Raw genomic sequence first — 20,841 nt, 5'->3', positions numbered from 1 at the left:
GGGGGATGGGAGGATAGAGAGAGAGGGAAGCTGGCAAAATTGTCACGAAAGGAGAGACTGAAAGGGCTGACTCAATAGGGGAGAGCAAGTGGGAGTACAGAGTAAGATGTATGTAAACTTACATGTGACAGACTGATTGGATTTGTAAACGTTCACTTGAAGCTTAATAAAAGCTAATATAAAAAAAAAAAGAGGGAAATCACCAAAAAGCACAAAAATGCGAAAAACATGGCACTAAATAGACAGCAGAAAGGATACCTGTACACAGTATCAGAGCTCAAACAAGAAGGCAGAACATCACCTTGTTCAACCCCAGCTGGGAACATGCAGGTTGGGTGACTCAAATTTTCTGCTGCTCTGCACATGTCTGCAAATGACTGCAAAAGTGTCACAAGTACTGCTTGAGCAAGTAGGAAATTTGCAAATACGGAATCCGTGAATAATGAGGATCAACTGTATCACTTAAGCACAGCAGAACACAGAAGGTGGTTTCACCCCCCACCACCATCCCTTGGCCCCAGCTCCTATACCCCATGGCCCCAATTCATTCAACACACCCTAGCCCCATGCCCATTCGGTCCAACGAACCTCTATTTTTTAGGAAGCCTGGTTCGCTTCCCCCATAACTCATCACAAGGCTGTTTGTGTGATGCTGAGGGAAGCCGTCCTGAGCCTCCCAGTCTCTGAACCAGGAAGTCACCGGTGCCAGCACTAAGTGCCACTCAGACCCTGAGAGGCCTACACAGCAGGGACAGCCCCTGCAGACACCAGCACTGCCAGGTTTGTCTCCCGGTCACCAAGCCAGCCAGGCTGCCATGCCAGGTCTTCCGAGCCACAGCGGGAGTGACAGCACAGTGACAGGCTGGGCCTCTTACACAGCAAAGCTGTAGTTCAAATATTTATTGTATGTGTCTGGCTTTCACGCGGAATTTGCAACCTGCCAGTTACCAGTGTTTACCTTGGTAGAAATTCACGGGAAATCTTAGTCTGAACAGACCCAGAGTTTATTTTACTGCCAGATAAACAACTTTCTTTGATAAATCATCCGTGTGACAGTGTCCTTGAAAGACTAAACAAAGATTTCAAGTGCAATCTATAGGTCTTTGAGAAGCTTTCCAAAACTAATGCATGTTTAATTGGCTGCTCTAAGCAGGTTGGGGCAGGGCAAGGGCCTAGCATTTCTTTGGCCATTTATTCTCTTTTTGGGGAAAAAAAAATACAGATTGGAGCTTCTGGCTCATTTCTGCAAAACTGGAAGAATTTTACCAATATTTAAGTGCTCATTTGTTTCTGAATAGTCTTTTTCTTTAGCAAAAGACAGTAAGTGTTACAAGTCAACTACTGGAAGATAAAGAAAATTGCCTTAAAGATATCGCTTGAGAAAGAGGAGAGAAAACAACACAAAAAGAATCTAAAAATCACTCTTAAACCCCAAAAATTATGAACAGGAGAGCTTATATTAGAAATAAGATTTTTTAAAAACAGAAAACAAAAATCTTCTGTGTCCTACAACCGGTATAAATTCAGTCCAAGTTCCACATGTTCTGAAGTCGTAATTGTCTGATGATGTCTAATGTTACAATGACGTAGGGTGTCATCTAGCTAAAGCCCAGATTTCCTAACTTCTAAAAAAAAAAAAAAAAGTATAAGGTCTAGAAGGAGCTCTGGTGATACAATGGTTAACTGCTCAGCTGCTAACTGAAACGTTGGTGGTTCAAACCCACTAGCTACTCTGTTGGGAGAAAAGACCTTGGCGATCTGCTCCTAGAAAGATTGAACCCTATGGAGCAGTTCTACTCTGTCATACAGGGTCGCTGTGAGTCACAATGAACTCGACGACACACCACCACCACAACAGTACAGGGTGTTTTTTTCTTTTTTACTATAACATGAAACTGCATAAAGCTTTTAAAGTTTTCCCCAAACAGGTGTTTTAAAGGGCTTCTTTCATTTAACCCTCAATTAGCCAGGATAGTCCATTCCACTTACTACATTTTCTCTGCTAAACAAACCGATTTCATGATTGCTAGATTGAATCCTCCTTTCCAGACTAATTTCCATCCTGAAACAAAGTCTCTCCAAGAAGAGCAGATACCAATGATTACGGATTGGGCAGTTGCCATATTTCAGGACTTTACACACTTGATTAATTCAATTCTCTCCACAATACAGCAAAGTAGGAATTACTATCCGTATTTTGCAAATGAGGGAACAAACTTAGGAAGATGTCTACTCATGGTCACTCAGCTTGCAAACCAAAAAACCCAAACCCACTGCCGTTGAGTCGATTCCGACTCATAGCGACCCTATAGGACATAGTAGAACTGCCCCATAGAGTTTGCAAGGAACGCCTGGTGGATTCAAACTGCCAACCTGTTGGTTAGCAGCCATAGCACTTAACCAATACACCACCAGGGTTTCCCTCAGCTTGCAAGGTTAGGATTTAATCCAAGTCTTTCTGACCCAAAGCCTAGGCTCCTTCTCCTCGACCACACAGCCTGCCTCCCCACAAGGAAGGGAACCAACAACTACCACGCTCCTTCTATGTGTTAAGCACATGCGTAGTCCATTTAATGTCCACAAACCCTGAAAGTAGCAAAGAAACACCCTATGCCCTCTTCCCAAGGAGGTTCCGGGACCACTCCTAGCAGAATGACAATGATGGGCCTGAGAGAACACCAGGGCTTTGAACCCGTTCATTCCAGTTCAAACCCGTGCTGAGAATTCGCATTTCCATCCCCAGATATACTGAATCAGAATCTACATTTTAACAAAATCCCCAAGCGATTCGATTCTTACTTATAACTTCCTCGGAACTTGTTATAAATGCAAATTCTCAGCAGGGATTCAAACAGGAGGGCCCTGGAGGACACAAGGAAGCAAGGGTGAGGAAGCATGGGTATGGAATCTGGTCTGGTTACCCAAGGAAGTGCTGATGGAAATGAAAGTTGTGGGAGATGCCAGGTGGTGAGGCCTTGGACAATCAAATGACTAACTCCTTAGTCTTATCCGAGTCTTATTTTCCTCAGTCTATAAATGAGGGCACTGACTGGTTGATCTTTGAAGTTTCACCCAGCTCAGCATATCTTTACGGTGACAAAGTGGCACAGATGAGCAACCCAACACCCAAAGAAAGGGACAGCTTGTGTGGGCTGTGAATAGCTTCCCTCTCTCTCTCTTTCTCCTCCTCAGAAAAGCTACAGAGGACAGAAGCGAATTTGAGGGTAAATCCTTCCCCCGTTCCTACACTCCATGATATTTTATACATACGTCAAAAGATAAGAGGGCTAGGAAGTGGGGCTTGGTTGTTCACAATCACAGAATCTGAGAATTGCATGCTAGAAAGGACTTCAAAGGACATCTAAACCATACTTTTTGGCAACTGACCATCCCAAGGAATAAGCTAGTCAGAACTGGAGGAAACCATGTCTTAACCACAAAGAGGAAGAAGCCACATGTCAGCCGATTCTGAACCAACTGTACCCACACCTAAACCTGTCTAAAACCAGTTGCCATCAAGTGCATTCTAATTCATGGTGCCCCCATGTGAGCTAGACAGAGTAGAAATGTGCTCCATAGAGTTTTCACTGGCTGATTTTTCAGAAACTGAATGCCAAACCTTTCTTCCAAGGTGCTTCCAGGTAGACTCAAACCTCCAACCTTTCTGTTAGCAGCCAAGTGCATTAACTGTTTGCACCAAAAGAAAATCAATCATTCCATCAAGTTGCAAGGAGGGAGGAAGGGCTGGAAATGGGATTAGGTTCAGGAAAGATCCAAATAAATATGCTGAGAGCAGAAGATCAGAAGAACTTCTGCAATGCACCCCTCGCTTCTTTGGGGAAAGCCATGGAGGGAGGTCTCATCTACCTGAGACAAATGGCTGGTTTACTTCCTGAAAAGAATACTCAAATGAACATTTACTGCCTTCATTTACGCGTGCTAGGCCCAGGCTAGGTTCTTTACAGACACTATTTCACCTGTTCCTCACCAAAACCCTATGAACTGGGTATCAGTTGTCATTTCAAAGAGGGAAACTGAGGCCTGCAGAGGTTAAGAAGTTTGTCCAGTGTCGTGGGGCTTATATACAATGGCAGAGGGAGCATCGGAACTCTGTTCCAGAGGACGCTATGACCCATCCATTGATTATGGACGTCTGCATCCTTTCTCATCCTTCAATATACTTTCATTGGTTCAAAGATGCTAAAGTGTTCCTTACTGAGACTAAAGGACCACCTGAACCAGAGACTCCACCAGCCTGAGACCAAAAGAACTAGATGGTGCCCACCTACCACCAACAACTGCCCTGGCAGGCATCACAAGAGAGAGCTCCAGATAGAGCAGGAAGAAAATGTAGAACAGAATTCAAATTCATGTAAAAAGATCAGACTTAGCCAGAGAAACCCCCTAAACTATGCCCCGGGATGTTCTGCTAAACCAGAACTGAAATCATTCCCAAAGCCCACTCTTCAGACAAAGATTAGATAGGAATATAAAACAAAAAATAATACACATGAGGAATGTGCGTCTTAGTTTAATCAGATATACGAGACCAAATGGGCAGCTCCTATCCAAAAGCAGGACAAGAAGGCAGAAAGGGACAGGAACTGGACAAATGGACACAGGGAGCCAGGGTGGAAAGGGTGAGCGTGCTGTCACACTGTGGGGATTGCAACCAATGTCACAAAACAGTATGTGTGTAAGTTTTGGAATGAGAAATTAACTTCAACTGTAAACTTTCACCTAAAGCACAGTAAGAACAAAAAAAGTCAAAAATAAAGTGTTTCTTAACTGAAATTTGCCTTATTTAAGTATCTCCCTGACGCTCTTACAGCCAAGAGAGAATCAGAGATGAAGACAGGGTGTCCCACGCTCCCCACAGGAGAAATCTGACTCTTTATCCAGCCTTTCCTCCTGGCTCCTCAATGTGGTATCAGAGTGCAAGTGGTTCCCAGTGTTCTCAGCCTCAATTTCCCAGAGCCTGATTCCGCCGGCCAGGCCCCCAGGCTCCAGAACCTACTCAGGAACTCTGGAATCTGAGACCATGCGTGAAGAGGTGATTAATATCACAAACTCTCCCCCACAGCTCAAAGGCTTCAAATGCTTCTAGCTCGGTGTATCCTCTGCACAGTATAACCCATTTAGAATGGGTTAAAATGGAAGACCATTTAGGCTAGGACCCAGGCCCTGAGCTGTGGGTTACACTTCCAGTACACTTAACGAAGGGCCTGACTGTTTTCCTGCACATGAAACGCCGTAAGAACTTGTTCCAAGAATTTACATGTCTGTGAATGGGGTATATATTTTAGAGATCTTCAATGACAATACAAAACAGTTGTTTTCAGCCTGCCAACTCCACCCCAGGGTAACAGTTCCTTCTCCCATGTCTATTTAATTTTACTTCTATGGAACTAGATTTCTGGAGGTTAGGGTTTTTTTTTTAAACATATTCATATATATACAACACTCAATCATCCAAAACAAAGGCGTGTAGTTTTCCTCGAATTTAATAAACAAGTTGCAGATCCCAAGAAGGAGCTTTATCCTTTTATAAAGAAGGAAATCCAATTTCCATGTCCCTGCCACCCCCTATCGAAACCCTGGTGGCGTAGTGATTAAGTGCTATGTCTGCTAACCAAAAGGTTGGCAGTTCAGATCCACCAGGCGCTCCTTGGAAACTCTTCAGGGCAGTTCTACTCTGTCCTATAGGGTCGCTATGAGTTGGAATCGACTCAGTGGCAATGGGTTTTTTTGGTTTCACCATCCCCTATCATTCATATGCTCATTTGACAAAGTTTTTTCTTTATGCCTACCACCTATACAACACTGTCAGTGACTGAGTACAGAAAAAAGCGTGATTTTGATCATTCTAAAATACATATTTTCTGCCCACTTTAACATGAAGTATGTTTTGTCAGTGCTATAAAAATAATAGTGCATCTGACAATGAGTGCCTTAGATTCAGTAAAATACTGCATCAGATACAGAGCCTGCCCTGAACCCACCTACAGATGCTGCTTATAATCACTGTGCTGGCAGCCAAAGGTTTTCCCCATTTGGGGGAGAAAGCCTCAAGGATTAGTTTGGAAAGGCTTACTTAGCCTACTTTTTGCAAAAGATCAAACTGTCCTTCAGAGTAACGCACTATGCCTCCCACCAGCAGCGCAGCCAAAATACCTTGAAAGAAGAGAGCGGCAGAGTGTGAACATACCAGAGAAGAGGCAGGAACCTCAGAAAACATTGTTTTAGGAAATACTCCCAAATGCTCACGGTGGGAGCTGATTTTTCTTTTCGTTCCTCTTCGACTAATTTTAGTGTTGCAAGGTACGATTTTACTCTTTATGAGAAAACATATAAATACAAATGGAAAAAAATTCCTTCCAGAAAGCAGGGAAAATTTCAGGGGGGCAAAGAAATCTTTTTCCATGGCAAGCTAACAGCGGGCTCAAGAAGTTGCCACCTGAACTTTCTCAAAGCTCAAAAAACCGGAGTGGTTAGAAGTTCTGAACTGGTGGTAAAAAAAAAAAATCCCAGTGCAGTCGAGTCGATTCCGACTCTTAGCGACCCTATAGGACAGAGTTTCCAAGGAGCGCCTCGCAGATTCGAACTGCGAACCCTTTGGTTAGCAGCACGTAACCACTACGCCACCAGGTCCGAGGTTCCAGTCCACCCAGAGGCACCTCAGAAGGAAAGCCTGGCAATCTACTTCAGAAAAATCAGCCACTGAAAACACTATGGAGCGTAGTTCTACTCTGACACACATGGGTTTGCTATGAGTTGGAGTCAACTCACCAGCCAACTGGTAACTGATATCCTAACAAAAGTATGTCATCGTGGCAATTTCCGCCAGAAAAGCTTGAGGGTGTCCACAGATACTGGAGAAAAAGCTAAAGAGAATGAATGGCTGAAGGCTGCTAACACCATAAAAAAGCAATTATAAATCATATCCTCACATCCCTGGAATAAACTAACCTGAAGGAAAGATGGCTTGTGGGTACGGAGCTGTTAACAGCAAGATTATTAGTGAGCGGCTCGCAAATACTAAATTGGCCTGTTTAAGAGGCAAGAGCAGCACTCCGTTATTATACAGCAGGGTAAGAATTTCCCACTTGAAAAGCAGAAAGAGAATGAACAGCAACAAAGCCAGACCAGAGCATCCTAATTTAAGTCCGGCAGGCAGGCAGGCTGCCATGTTGAATTCAGAGACTTTGCACCAAGTAACTTTTGGCTTCCCACATCTGGTACTTGATCCAGGCTGATCCAGCTGCATTCCTGAGCACCAGCACACAGGTGTTTCTACTGATGTGCTCTGAACTGAGGGGGTATAGTGCAGGGGTGGGAAACGAGTCACCAAGCAGATCTGTCAGCGTTAAAAACGGCCTGCCAGGGAGGTGGGTAAGGGGGCTCCAAGGAGGCTACGGGAGCCCGAGGGCTTGTAGGCAGGAGGGTAGCTGTGCGTGTTCCCCCAGACAGAATGCACACCTCATTCCTGGGGCTCAGAGAACCTTCCAGCAATCTGTCTTCCCCCGGGGTACGTCAGTGCCACTTAATGCTAAGTTTGATCCCTGGAGTAGGGAGTAAAACATTATTTTCTTCTCTCTTCTGTGCCAGTTTGGACTGTAGAATTTCTTTGTTTCCTAACTATCCCATCAGCGGGGCTGCCGGCCTCACTTACACGAACTGGATTGAGTTAGGAAACAAGTTTCCCAACAGGGCTGCATTCTCCAGGGTGCTGAGAAGGGCAGAGCTAAGTCCCCACAGAGATTAAAAAAAAAAAAAAATCGTATTTTTTGTTCTTTAAGAACATCACAAACAATAAACCAAACGTCTCTACTGCATCCAGATCCAGGAAGTTTGTCACAGGCCAACACCATGCCCGTGCTGAGGACATAAATGCCTCCTGCTCCTACTGGAAGCTCTACGGAAACAAGATTTTATATACTAGCTCCCAGTGGGCATTTGGCTTCACTTAAGTGAGGAAGGCAGCCTGGTACAGAGCAAAAGAGCTCCAGGTGGGAAAGTCAGTTTTCTTATTTACCAAATAAGCGTACTTAAGAAGATGACCTCCAAGGTCCAGGAAGAACTCAAACATTCTAAGAACCCAAGTAGAATACAATCTCAGGGATAAAGGAACACAGTCCCAAGCAGTTAATTACTCTGATTCCCCAAGACCAGACTGGTTATTAAAGTAAGACATACCTCTCCTTCCTGTAGGTCATTGGGTGGCATAAATGACTACTGTACTCAGCTACTAACCAAAAGGTTGGCTGTTCAAATCCACCTAGCAGCGCCATGGAAGAAGGGCCTGGTGATCTACTTCCATAAGGTTACGGTCACTGAAACAACCCAACCGAGTACAGTTCTACTCTGACATACACGGCATTGTCATGAGTTGGGAGTCAATTCGATGGCAATGGGTTTGGGTTGGTTTTCTTTTTTCCCTCCTTCCTGGAAGCAGTAAAGAGGTAGCTTTGTGACTGAGTAGGTACCACTTCAGTGGGGAAAAGATGACCAACTCCAGGTGAGTTTCCCAAGTAACTTCCAGGTCCCTGCCCTACATCAAACTGCCAACCTTGCCACATTCAAATGCCTTCCCAAGGCTTGGCTCTTCAGCCCATTACTAAGGAATGCCTCTAGTTTAACTACTTGCCACAAGGTCCTAGAACGTTAGTGGACAACTGGGGAGTAGACAGGAGACTTGACGGCAACTTTAGATTGATGAGTCCCAAAGATTCTGAACATAAATGCATCACAGCTCCTTAATATTCACTTTGATCCGAGTGCCCACAGCCCCCTCTGAAACCTGTGAGCTATAAAAGCGACTCTACAGTTCCCTAGGGAATCACTGATCGGTGTTTGGTCAGGATTGATGTTGTTGTTAGCTGCCATCCAGTCAGTTCTGACTCATAGTGACCCTACAGAACAGAGGAGAACTACCCCACAGGGCTTCCAAGGAGTGGCTGGTGGATTCAAACTGCCAACCTTTACGTTAGCAGCTGTAGCTCTTGCTCAGGATTAGAAAAACTAAGTTTATTCCACATAAGTACTCTGGATTACAGTACCTAACACAGTGCTCTGTACTCAGTAATACTTGTTGACTGAATACATGAATGAAGAAATGATCAGATACATTGAATTTTGAGTACCCCAACAGCAAGCATCACCTGCCAGAGTTTATTCAAATAAACTACCCTTCAGAGTTCATTCAAATATGACTTCAGGACTTTCAAAATGTCTAGGGGCCAACTTCTCAAAGTGAGTCTTTCAATTTACAATATCTGAAGAGCTGCCCCTCTATCCCTCATAAGACTCCTTAGGAATAGCAGCCTTATCTGAGAAGATTGTTCGTGCCCCAGCCATGTAGCCAAAGCTTCCTGTCACGATGTCTCAGAGGTTGTGTTTATGCCCTTGTTTTCTCTATGTCGAAACGCATCTTTGGGAAGGAATCTCAACCCCCTTCGCAGATTAAAACCTCACTGCTAAGGAAGTGTGTTGCAGGAAAAGATACCATGTTTGGTAAAGTAGGTCAGCAAAAATGAGGAAAACCCTCAATGAGACTGACACAAATGGCCACAACAATAGACTGAAACATACCAACAATAATGAAGATGGCATAGGACCAGGCAACGTTTTGTTCTGTTAGACATAAAGTCACCATGAGTCAGAACTAACTTGATGGCAACCAACAACAACAACAAGGTAGTGAGGGGCTGTGTGTCCACAGATTTTACAGCAGGAGACCCACCAGGCTCAATTTTTGGCACCCGGGTGAAGCAAGAGTCAACATCAAGAAGCAAACGTTAACTACAGCGATATGAAAGGATAATCAGAGTTTATAAACACCACCTCAGGTAGCCTCTGCAATTTTATCTGAGTTCGTTTTAAATGGAAACAAGATAAAAGGGTGTGACTCAAACACAAGCAGAGAGAAGTATAGAGTAGTTTGACTTTTTCCTAGAGGTCCTGTTGGCCTCCACCAAGAATAAAAGAGTAGGGATGCCTAATACAGGGATAAAGCAAGTAGAATGTATCCATTTTCAAGAAGCTTGCTTGTGGCAAAGGGTCTGAATTCTCCAGCCTCCATCTTTATTCACAGTTACAAACGCCCTAAGAACGCATCTGTCATGAAGTAAAAATTTCCTTCGACTTGCGTGTGCGTGCGCATACATGTGTGCATGGCACTTTACCAGCACAAGGCCCTTGCGTATATTTTAACATGTTTGAATAATGACAACATGGAGGAGGCAGCTCTGATGGACACGAAGACTCACATTACCTACCTTTATGCTTTTCCTGGTGGGAATTTTGTAAGAAATCCAACCTCTGAAACTCAATGCAGGAATTACAGGAAACACATTGTCCAGCTTTAGGCTGAACCTGTCCTTCCGCAAGTGACCCTGACCTGAGCCACTTCTCTACACCCGTGTAAAACAGAGGCAGGGCAGAAAGGGGCTGGCCCTTCAACAGGACGCAGTTTCCCAGAGGAGAGATTCCCAGACATTTGGAATCGGGGTGTTCCCCGAAAGGACCCTCGGGATCTGCTCCCCAGGCCACACGCAGCCCTTCTCTTTGGGACCAAGTGCAGATTCTGGATTCACTTTTAACCCGAGCGATTTGAGAAGAAGGGAGCGACATAATGCTAGCGTGGGGATGCCGCTTCTCTCCGCCTGGAAGAGCGTGATGGGGGACCCTCATCTGAACCCCCTAAGTGTTGAAATCTCCCACTCCCTGGAAGGTACCCCAGGGTCAGGCTTTTTTTGGGCCATTTCAGATCCTGTGTGGAGTAGTGCTGACACCTAGGGGTGGATGTCAAAAAGAGCTAGTCTGGAAAGAAAGCGCCAAAACTGCCTGCTGGAGCAGGTAAGAGGTGGCTGTACCTCCTCGCAGCTCCCACGTTTGCACAGGACTTGGTGTTTTCCCCTAGCTCCTGTCAACCTGTCCCCAGGGCTGCCTCCCTCCACTCCTAGAGAAAGCCCCCCAAGATGTGTCAAGAAGGAAAGTCTGACGTTTATAAAAACTGGCACGTTCCCCGCCCTATCTAAGTTTTCTATCTGCCCAAGAAACGCAGCCATTTGGGGAGACGGCTGTAAGGAATATCAAGCACCACAAACAGGCTCTCTGTGTACAGCAGGGGCACTGACACTCAGGGACAGGGAATTCCAAACCTTGCAGAGGAGGCCAGGAACACTTTCTTACCAAACTCGCTGGCACAGAGATGTTCAATTATGGCTTCAGATTTCAACTCGTTGTCACATGGAGGACACACAGTTGTGCCTGAGAAGGGAAAAGGGGAGAAACAGAGCTGTAAGTAATGAAGCTGAGGGGAAGGGAGAGGAAGCACCCCTGGGAAACAGCTCATCAGGACCAGGCTGAAGGTAGGTAAAGGTCTCCTGGGATTTCTGACGGGCAACCTTAGAACTGAAAAAGAATATTCCTTGAGCCCAGCATCTAAAGTTATAAACAGGCATACAGTACATTCTTTAAAAAATGTGAGGCTCAAGCTGTTGGATATGGCAGAACTATTTAAACCCACACTGCCTGGTGCTGGATAGAGGCAGGTTCTGTGAACTGGGACTTGATGGAGTATTGTGGGCCCTGGGAAAAAGCTGGCTTAGAAACCAAAAAGATTTCCAGGTTTATCTGTCCCCGATCGTTTCTCCCTTCTCCTTTAAATAGCCCTCTCTGAATTCTCGCCCCTTTCTCTTTTCCAAATTCCCAACAAGAGAGGCAATCAATTCGACCAGCTCTCTCAGAGACTGCTCAGAAAGAAGCTCGGACAGATTCCCACACTCCAACCCAAGGGCTATTTAGTAAGAGTTCCTTTGGGAGCAGGAAGCAAGAGCAGCTGGGGTGGGGGTTGGTGAGGCACTAGCAAGAGCTGCCAAATGGGAAGACAGAGCTTGATGGGAAGAGACCCTTTGGAGGGGCTTTAGTGAGTGACTGTAAAGTGCTTTGAAGAAGAAGTGTGAGTGAGTGAGTGTGTGTGTGTGTGTGTACAAGCAGGCCAATAGGTGGCCTCTCTGTCCTTCCTTTCTTCCTCCTCCTCCCATTTCCCTCTCCAGAGTGGCTTCTGTGACATTATCTCTGTCCCCACTGTGCACCCCAATGGCTCACACAGAGAAATGGGCAAAGCCTGCCAAGGTGCCGGAGGGCACAGTGCTACTCATCCCTCCAAGGTAAATGGTGGCCCCAGGGCCCAGCTGCGCACCTGCACCTAGTCAGCAGTGGGGAGGTCACACAGGGCACAGAGGACACACGAGACACATGGTGCCTACTTCTCCCCACGTCCAAGCAGGGTCCCTGTGTGGCCCAGCAGAGAGCACGCCCCTTAGTCTTCACTGACAGAGCCCTCCCGTCTTTGCTCTGTGTTCAGATTCTCAGGGCAGCAAGAAACACACTCCAAGCAGCAGACTGCATGACTGTCTTTCGGTCCCGATGCTGGGAATTTGCTTCTCACACAGAACTTGAGATTGCGTTCTGGAGGTGGTGTTCCTGACACAGGCTAAAACTTACCTAGAATTTTGTATTATGAGTCTTGCTTCCACGGAAAGAAAAACAGAGAAACGAAATCTTGCAATACGGAAATGACCATGTTGCCTATACCAAAAGACTGACCTGTGCTTCTGAATTTTCCTTTCACAGGTTATTTAAAAAAGAAAAGAAAAAAAAGGGGAAGTCATCACATTGCAACATTCTACAAAATACAGTCTTGACCAAACCAGTAGCTATCAGGTCGGGACTATCAAAATCTCCAGTCAACGCCCCATCCCCTCTGCACCCTCTCTGGACACCCTGGGTTCCCTTATCCGACTGACAGCCCAGGGCCCTGTGCCCCACTGGGGCCTTTTCCTCAGGCCTATCAATTATGCTGGACGGCTATGCCTCCCATTGTAGTAGCAGTTTGTTGCAGGTGAGCTCAGGGTGTTTTTAATCGTCTCAACTTTTCTTATAGGTGGCTCTGGAGCAGCTTGAGAAAAAGAGGAGGAATGTGCAATGCAGTATTAATCTGCGCCTCATCTGGTGTGTCCTTGGGCCCCAGCAGGCTGCCTCAGCAGGAGCAATCCACCTGGTCATCCATCTGAGTAGCAGAGCTAAGCGGCTGTTTTAAGGTGTATTTAAAATAATGTCTAGAGCAAAGGACTAAAAGGGCCTGTGTTTTATTAACATTTAAGGGGGAGCAGAAGAAAAAGCCCAACACTGGAACCAGTACTACGTGAACTAAAAAAAAAAAACACACACACATAAACATATATGTACACACACGCAACACACGTACGCCCATATGCACATGCACACACACGCTTGCGCACACACACATGCTTGCGCACATACACACAGCAGGTCTTTCCTGGCCAACTCCTGGAAGCACAGAGAAAAGGCTTTAAGGAAGGCCGTGTAGGGAAATGATGGCACCCTGGCCTCTGCAATCTGTGAATAAACCAGTCAGGGTGATTTAATGCACAACGTGCCTAAACAATAACGAACAGTATGTGGTCATTCGTACAACTTGAATCCAGAAAACCTGGTAGAGATGGGAAGCAACAACCTATAAATCGTTGCTGTCAAGTCGATTCCAACTCATAGCGACCCTACAGGACAGAGAAGAACTGCCCCCACAGTTTTCAAGAAGCGCCTGGTGGATTTGAATTGCTGACCTTTTGGTTAGCAGCCATAGCACTTAACCACTACGCCACCAGGGTTTCCACAACCTATAGGCCTGGAAAAAGAATGACCACCTCTTCCATACCAGATGATGTGCCTTGGACATCAGCCTTTTGGGGGGGAAAGATATCTTTTGATTTATTTATCATTATCAGGTTTATCCTGAATAAACATATGGCCACAAAGGCCTGTCCAATGTCCCAAAACTATACATGCCCATGTATGTGAACAGAAACCAGCCCACAAGTATGTAGAGATATGAGATTACTTTGTAAATTCAGTTTTAAATTTTAGTGCACGTATACTTATTCTTATCCAAAGCCACCAGTTCTTATTCCAGCGCCACCAGCCATAAAGTTTTCTTCACGGATGAGGACCAATAGTTTGCTCTATTTCAACCTGTCCCCTGTACACACACACCTCAGTTGTCAGTCAGTAGCTTCCTCAGAGGAAATCGAAGGGGGCCCCTCACACCAAGGGGCTGCAGACCCAGGAAGGAACATGTGCCCTCTCAGGTGCAAGGCCTCTCCACCAGAAATGCTGAGAGGAGAACCAGCACCCAAATCCCACTCCTGGTCCTCTCACAGCTTCTCTCTCTGTTGAGCAGCTGCTCTCTCAGGCAAGGTGACTACCTGAGCACTGCTGGGGCGGAGGGATCCACAGAGAAGCGTGGTGCAAATTTTCAGGCTCGTGCTACTGATGGGGTAGCGGGGCCAGCTGAACAGCAGCCACGGGCAAAAGGCATCAAGAAAACATCAATTATTTGTTTTTCCCCCATTCCACCCTAGCCTTTGGGGAGTTGGGTTGCAGGGAAATTCTCCCCTCATAAGTAGACACTCCATCTAGTTCACCAATTCCCCCTTGGACTTCCAGCCATCTTCCCTGAAGGTGTTCCCCCATAGGTTTCCACTTCATGTCCAGAAAGAGAAAATTAATGGCCATTGGGGGTGGACTTCAGTTCAGCCCAAGTAGAGCTGGCCACTGCCTTTCAGGGTAGGGCTGGGCTAATCCCCCACTTAGGTGAGAAAGAGGAGAAGGAAAATCCTGTGGGCTGCAGGGGACGGTTCTACACGGACAGAACACAAAGTGCTTTGTTTGCTCTAGGTAACTGCTCAGCTCTCGCTCTCAAAGGGCTGCATTTCCCCGAAGGTTAGCCCTGTGCACTCAAACACCCAGGACGCGGCAAGCAGAGATGCCCAGACCCTGCCACTGCAGGCAGGCTGCTGCCTTTCCCACCAGCCCCGGGGCCCATGCCGCCCAACAGCGGTCACGTTGGACCCATCTCCTCCCTCCCTAGAATAAGTAAGAGCATTCTGAATTCAGGGTACCCCTTTCCCCATACCTGTCTCCATTGTGGGGAAGCCAGGTGGCTGTACAGGCCCTTGGTGGGCATTTCTTCTTTTGGCATCAGTAATAGAAAAGGTTAAAGTCATTAAACACTTCAGGGTGATTGGCTAAGCAAGTGAGCAGCCCTTACCCCCAGCCTATAGACCCTCTCCAAAAAGCCCTCATGGCCCAGTCCTCTGTGCTAACTGCACCTGGGATATATGGCTCCCCAGCCCAGTGTTCACATCTTTGAGTCTAAACCCCGCTTCCAAAGAAATGAGAGTTGAATTCACTCCTACAACGGTAAGGTCAACATGCTGTGATTCTGCCCTTTAAATGGGAAGAGGGGAGAGGGCCAGAGGGGGCAGAGAGGCCCTTCCTAGAGACTGTCAGGGATGCCTCCAATTTGCAGGACCTCTGCCCCACTCCCCAAGGAGAAGAGGAACAAGGAGCTAATTACACTTCTTATCTTTCTAATTACCTGAGGATTTGTGTAAATGAGGGAAGCAGGGGGTAGGCAGGAATGAGAGAGGTCTTCCATCCTCCCACCCCTCCCCCCGCGGAGTTCCGAATTAGGAGCCTGAAAAAGGTGGAGAAACCCAAATCCCCCCAGTGTCTGAACTTCTTTATTCCCAAGTCCTGGGGCTACGGGGCTGCAGGACTAGCTAAAGGAAAGTTTAAAAATAAAAAAATCCTCATCGAAGCAATGAAAATAAAGCTGCGCCTAGCATTTTTGTGTGTCTAGCATTCTCTGGGCCTTCCTCCACTTTGGGTTTTGAGTTTTTCCTACTGGGGCATTCCATCTCGCGAGTTAAAAACTTCCACGGGGACCAGATTCTCCCCCCCCCCCACCCCACCTCCCCGAGGAAAGGCGAGCTCTCCTTTTACTTAAGGAGTTAGGCTTTGTTTCAGAACTGAAAAAGCGAGAGTGGAAACCAAGAAGAGCTGCTGTAGGGGCAGGACCGAGTCAGACTCTATGGGGCCGAGGCGCAGCCGCCCTCCCGGGCAAGCGCCGCCGTGCACCTGGGTCTCCAGAGGCGCCAAGCGACACCTCGGACAGACTAGCAGCTTTTAAAAATCAGCTGCACAGCTTGAGAGCAACCTCTAGGTCGCACCTCCGAACCCCGGGGAGGAGCGGCGGGGTGCGGGTGCGGGTGGCAGAGGCTGTCCCGCAGTCTCCGCCGCGGCCCGTCACTGGCCGCTCCCGGGGCTCGCGGGCGCCGGGGTTGTGGGGGGCGGCCTTACCTTGGGGCTTGGAGGCTTCGGTGGCATTGGGCGGAGTCATGGCGATACAGACGTCCCCCTCGGGGAACTTGTCACACTTGAGCATCTCGGGCCAGTAGAAGCCGAAGAACTGCATGACCGGCTCGCACGAGTCGCGCACGGCCTCGCAGAGCCAGCGGCACGGGTAGATGGGCCGGTCGAGGCAGACGGGCGCGAAGAGCGAGCAGAGGAAGACCTGGGTGCCGATGTGGCAGTTCTTGTTGAGCAGGGGCACCCAGCTGCTGGCCTGCTGCTTCACCTCGGCCATGGTCTCGTGCTCCAGCAGGTTGGGCAGCACCATCTGCTTGTAGCCCACGTTGTGGCACAGCCGCAGGTCCACCGGGATGTCCACGCACTGCGGCGGCTTGGTGTAGAAGCGCCCGCTCTGGTACGAGCCGATGTCCGACTGGAAGCTCACGTAGTCGTACTCGCTGGCCGAGCCCGTGGCCAGGAGTCCGGCGGCCAGCGCCAGCAGCAAGCCCGAGGCGGCCCAGCGGCGGTCCCCCACGCCGCGCCCGCTGCCCATGCTGGCTCCGCGCACTCGCACCCGCGACGTCGGGGCTGCCCTCGCTGCCTCCACGCGCGCGTCCCGCCGCAAACTTCTGGGGCTCCTTCTAGGAATCTCCAGGGACAAAAGGCGCCGTCCCCACCCTGCCAGGCTCGGCGGCCGCACGCTCCTGCCCAGCCTCCGGCCGGTGGCGGACCTTGGCCTGGCGCGGGCGCGCTGCGTGAGCTCGCGCGAGCAGAGAGGGCAGCGCAACGCCGCGGACTGAGTCGCGCCCCGGCTCCGGACGCGCAGCAGGCGGGCGGGTGGGCGGCGCGCAGCACCTACTCCCGAGGCTGCAGGACTCGAGTGCCCCGTGCTCCTGTTGCAAAGCCCTCGGAGTCTCCCGACGCAGCCAATCAGCTCCCGGCTGCTGCGAGCCGCACTCATTTACCACGTCAGTCACCGGCTCAATTAACCAATCGCTTCACGTGCAAGAGGGTTCGGTTTACTAGAACTAAACACAGGTCAACACCCCTTAAGAAACAAAACCAAAAAAAGAAAAGGAGAGAGAGAAAAAAAGTAAAGAACTAAAGGGAAGAAAGGGGAGGATAGAAGTGAGGGGTAAGTAAAAAGAATGTTTAACGCTGTAATTAACTTGAGTCAACTTGCAGAAAAGCAAGGAACCTTAACAGCAGTTGCAAAACCACGAGATAATTAAGCCCTTTTTTAAATTTTCTTTTTTAACACTTTTCTTTCCTGAATTTCAAGCGGCAGTCCACCAGACTAGCAGCTCACCTCCTCCTCCGTTTTGTTCTCTGTAGCTGCAGTACAAAGACAGGCCGCTTCAGGACTTTGGGGGCTCAGGAAGGCTGTATTGAGGGAAATCTGCTTTTAAATCATCAGCCCTGTTGAGCTTGGCTCCCGCGAAGACAGGGGGAAGGATTGCCTGGGGTCGTTTGCTGTTTTGGAAGTGCAGCGCCTTTCCTGGTGGGACAACTGGAAGGTGGCCCTCAAACAACACGGGAGGTACTGGATGCAGGTTGCTCAGTGCGGCAGGAAATCTTGCTCACAAAGGTGTCAGCTTTGGAGGACAGTAAAAAACTCATTACTCAAGTCCCAGCCGGACTGTGTGCACGCATATACACATTGACATGTTTGTGGTGTAGAAAGCCAAAACATTAAAAACACATGTGCACTTATCAGCGTGGCTTGTGTAAATATCAAGTCCATCACTCAGGCACACATGCTGCATTCAGGCCAGGTCCGGGAACTTCAACTCAACGGCGTTAAGGCAAGAGGAAGAAATTAAGCAAAAACATAGCTTGGCTATCTCCTTTAACCCTCGCAGGAGCAGAAGTTTCCCTTCTACCCTCCACCTCAGGAGTTCCTGGAAATTCTTTGTGTATTTGAAACGTTTCTCTGACAGAGACTGGAGCTCCAGAGAGCTGGGAGTGTAACCAAGACTCAATCCCAGAGGTAAGAGACAACACAAGCAATTCATGAAGTTTGCTGGGTCTCCACATTGCTTTTGTCCTGAATAGCAGGTCCAAAAACCAAAGGGAGGGAAAGGATGCTGAAAACCTTATCTGAGCAGTGTGGTCCCACCCCATGTGGCAAATGGACCACAGATCTTAGAGCTTTTTGCAGACGCCCTAGGAGGCTGTGCCTTGCCGGGCTGGCTTGTTTGTAAAGCTCCAGGGAAGCTTGCTTTGGACTCAGGAGACCTGATTTCTTGATGGACAGATTCCAAGTAAAACTACTAGAGTTTGTGAGGGTGTGGGCCATTTTCTTAAAGCAATCATGACCATAAGGAAATTGTAATTTCGTTACATACACAGGAAGCATCTGCGCATGGTCAGCTTTTTAGTCATTTCTTAGCCAATGAGAGGTGTCCCAAAGCAAGAGGGGACGGAATAGGAATAGAGAGAGAGCAAAACTTTGGCTAGCAAACGGTTAATCCTGAACCAACTGGTAATGCTCTGTCCGGGAGAAGCTGGGGAAGACATTCCTCACACAGAATGGACCGCAGGAGACCCAGCAACTGTGTCTCAATTTAAGGGGCATTTAGAGAAAACCGATGTTTGGTAGGAGGTTGTTTTCTCTCCTGTGGCCAGGCTCTCAGCCCCAAGCCAAATGTGTGTGTTTACTCACTCATTGGAAAGAGCTGTGTTTGTAGATAACATTCTCTCACCTCTGAATCCAGGCTTAGCTGACCTCTCACTCGTGATTGTACAGTTCCTCCAAATGTTGGGAGGACTTGGGCCTGTCTACCATTAAAATTCTGGGTATCAGTCCAGGTCTCTGTACCTCCACTAGCCCTGGTAGACCAGCCTCTCAAGTCAAGGAGTGAATAAATCTCACAAGCCCATTCACAGGAGGAACTAGCCTATGTCTGGTTATTCCTCATTGGCTTTGATCATCCCCAGCCCCCAATTCTCCGCCCCACCCCCAAATGGCCTTATTGCTTTCTAGATAGGCCTCCTGGGCTGTGGCAGGGTCACAACTGTCTCAAGGACAAAAAGGGAGTGTCCCTATACGTAAGACTCCAGAATCCTAATCCCAGTACATTCCTGGCTCCTCCCAAGACCCTGTTGGAAAGGAAGGACTCTGCCTCCTGGTCCTTCTCTCTAGGGGCTGCCTCTCTGCTGAGTCCCAGATTCCACCAGGAGAGTTTAACTCACACCTGAGATCTTGCAGTATGACTACCCACTGCCAGTCAGTTCACGCACGCACTGTACAACAGTGCCAGGCAGAAGGGCCTGAAACCTTCACCGTTCAGTTGCATACACTATTTTTTGTCTTTTTTCATATTGTCGGAACTTTGTACTTTAAAGTCTAGAGAGTGTGCGTGTGTGCATGTGTGCGTGTGCATGTGTGTGTGTGGCTTAGAGAAGAAAGTTCTAGAACAAGGGATCTTTAAACCTGCTATTGACATGCCAGAGCTTCCAGAAACCGGGGTTCCTGAGTATGACAGCTGTGGGCCCAGAGGCACATTTTTCCTCCTTCTTGAATGGTTTAAATGCACAGAGGCAAAATACAACTTTCCATTTGTGTTTCTCACGTCCAAAAAGTTGATTTTCCCAGAGTGCCAGGTGGCCATACCTGCAAACTGGCAGAGCATTCCCTGGTGCTTCCTAACACACCAGCATTCTTCATTCTCTTGTTGCCCGAAGCTGACGGTTGGGCCAAGCAGAGTCACTGAGGCCTTTAGTTGCCTACCTGGTGGCCTCATTCCACACATCTGGAACTCCTTCCTCACATCTCCCAGGGACTCAGAGAGGGGGAAGCCTTCCCAGCCTGTCCCTCCTATTCTTTTCCCTTTTTCCTATTGTCAGGGATTGTTAATACACTGTGCAAAGATAAGCTCAGGATCTTCTCTAGCAGCCAGGAAGAGAGAAACATGGTTCGTGTGGGGTCCGGTGCAACACGGAGAAAACCGTTCTAGCTCAGTCAGGAGACACTGACCGTGGCCTTGGTTCTGCTCCTCATAGGCTGGGTAACTCTCAGGAAACACTCTCCCTGGCCTGAAGAGTCTTCAGCTGTAAAATATGATGCCCTGCTACATCATGAGATCAAAGATGTGAATTCTTAGCATCTAGTATAATGTGGGAGCTCCCGTGTGGCATAAACAGTTAAGCACTCAACTAAAAAACCAAAACCAAGCTCGTTGCCATCAAGTCGATTCCAACTCATAGGGATCCTATAAACCAAAAAACCAAACCAAACCCAGTGCCATCGAGTTGATTCCGACTTATAGCAACCCTATAGGACAGGGTAGAACTGCCCCATAAAGTTTCCAAAGAGCACCTGGTAGATTCGAACTGCCAACCCTTTGGTTAGCAGCTGTAGCACTTAACCACTACACCACCAGGGTTTCCAGGGATCCTATAGGACGAGTAAAACTTCCCCATAGCATTTCCAATCTTTATGGAAGCAGATGGTCACATCTTTCTCCCACGGAGCAGCTGGTGGGTTTGAACCACCAGTCTTTCAGCTAGCAGCAGAGTGCTTTAACCGTTGTGCCAGCAGGGCTTTCTAGAAGCGCTCAGCTACTAACCAAAGAGTTGGTGGTACGAACCCACCCAGAGGAGACTTGGAAGAAAGGC

At 47.9% G+C, this 20,841-nt stretch overlaps 1 protein-coding gene across 1 annotated transcript in view; it reads right to left on the bottom strand.

Annotated features, from left to right (window-relative positions):
- The window catches only part of SFRP1 (secreted frizzled related protein 1), a 57,833-nt gene extending 40,797 nt beyond the window's left edge, over positions 1–17,036 (bottom strand). The window contains exons 1-2 of the mRNA XM_010592548.3: positions 16,231–17,036; positions 11,194–11,271 (exon numbers count right to left, since the gene is read on the bottom strand). Of these exons, the coding sequence (XP_010590850.2) occupies positions 11,194–11,271; positions 16,231–16,774 (622 nt within the window). The 5' untranslated portion in view covers positions 16,775–17,036. The remainder of the gene's footprint in view (positions 1–11,193; positions 11,272–16,230) is intronic.
- Between the last annotated feature and the right edge of the window lie 3,805 nt (positions 17,037–20,841).

Source organism: Loxodonta africana, chromosome 19 (genome assembly GCF_030014295.1).
Source record: "Loxodonta africana isolate mLoxAfr1 chromosome 19, mLoxAfr1.hap2, whole genome shotgun sequence".
NCBI classification, from domain to species: Eukaryota; Metazoa; Chordata; class Mammalia; order Proboscidea; family Elephantidae; genus Loxodonta; species Loxodonta africana.
The sequence above is the reverse complement of the archived record's forward strand: the minus strand, read 5'-3'. Positions and strand labels throughout refer to the sequence as shown.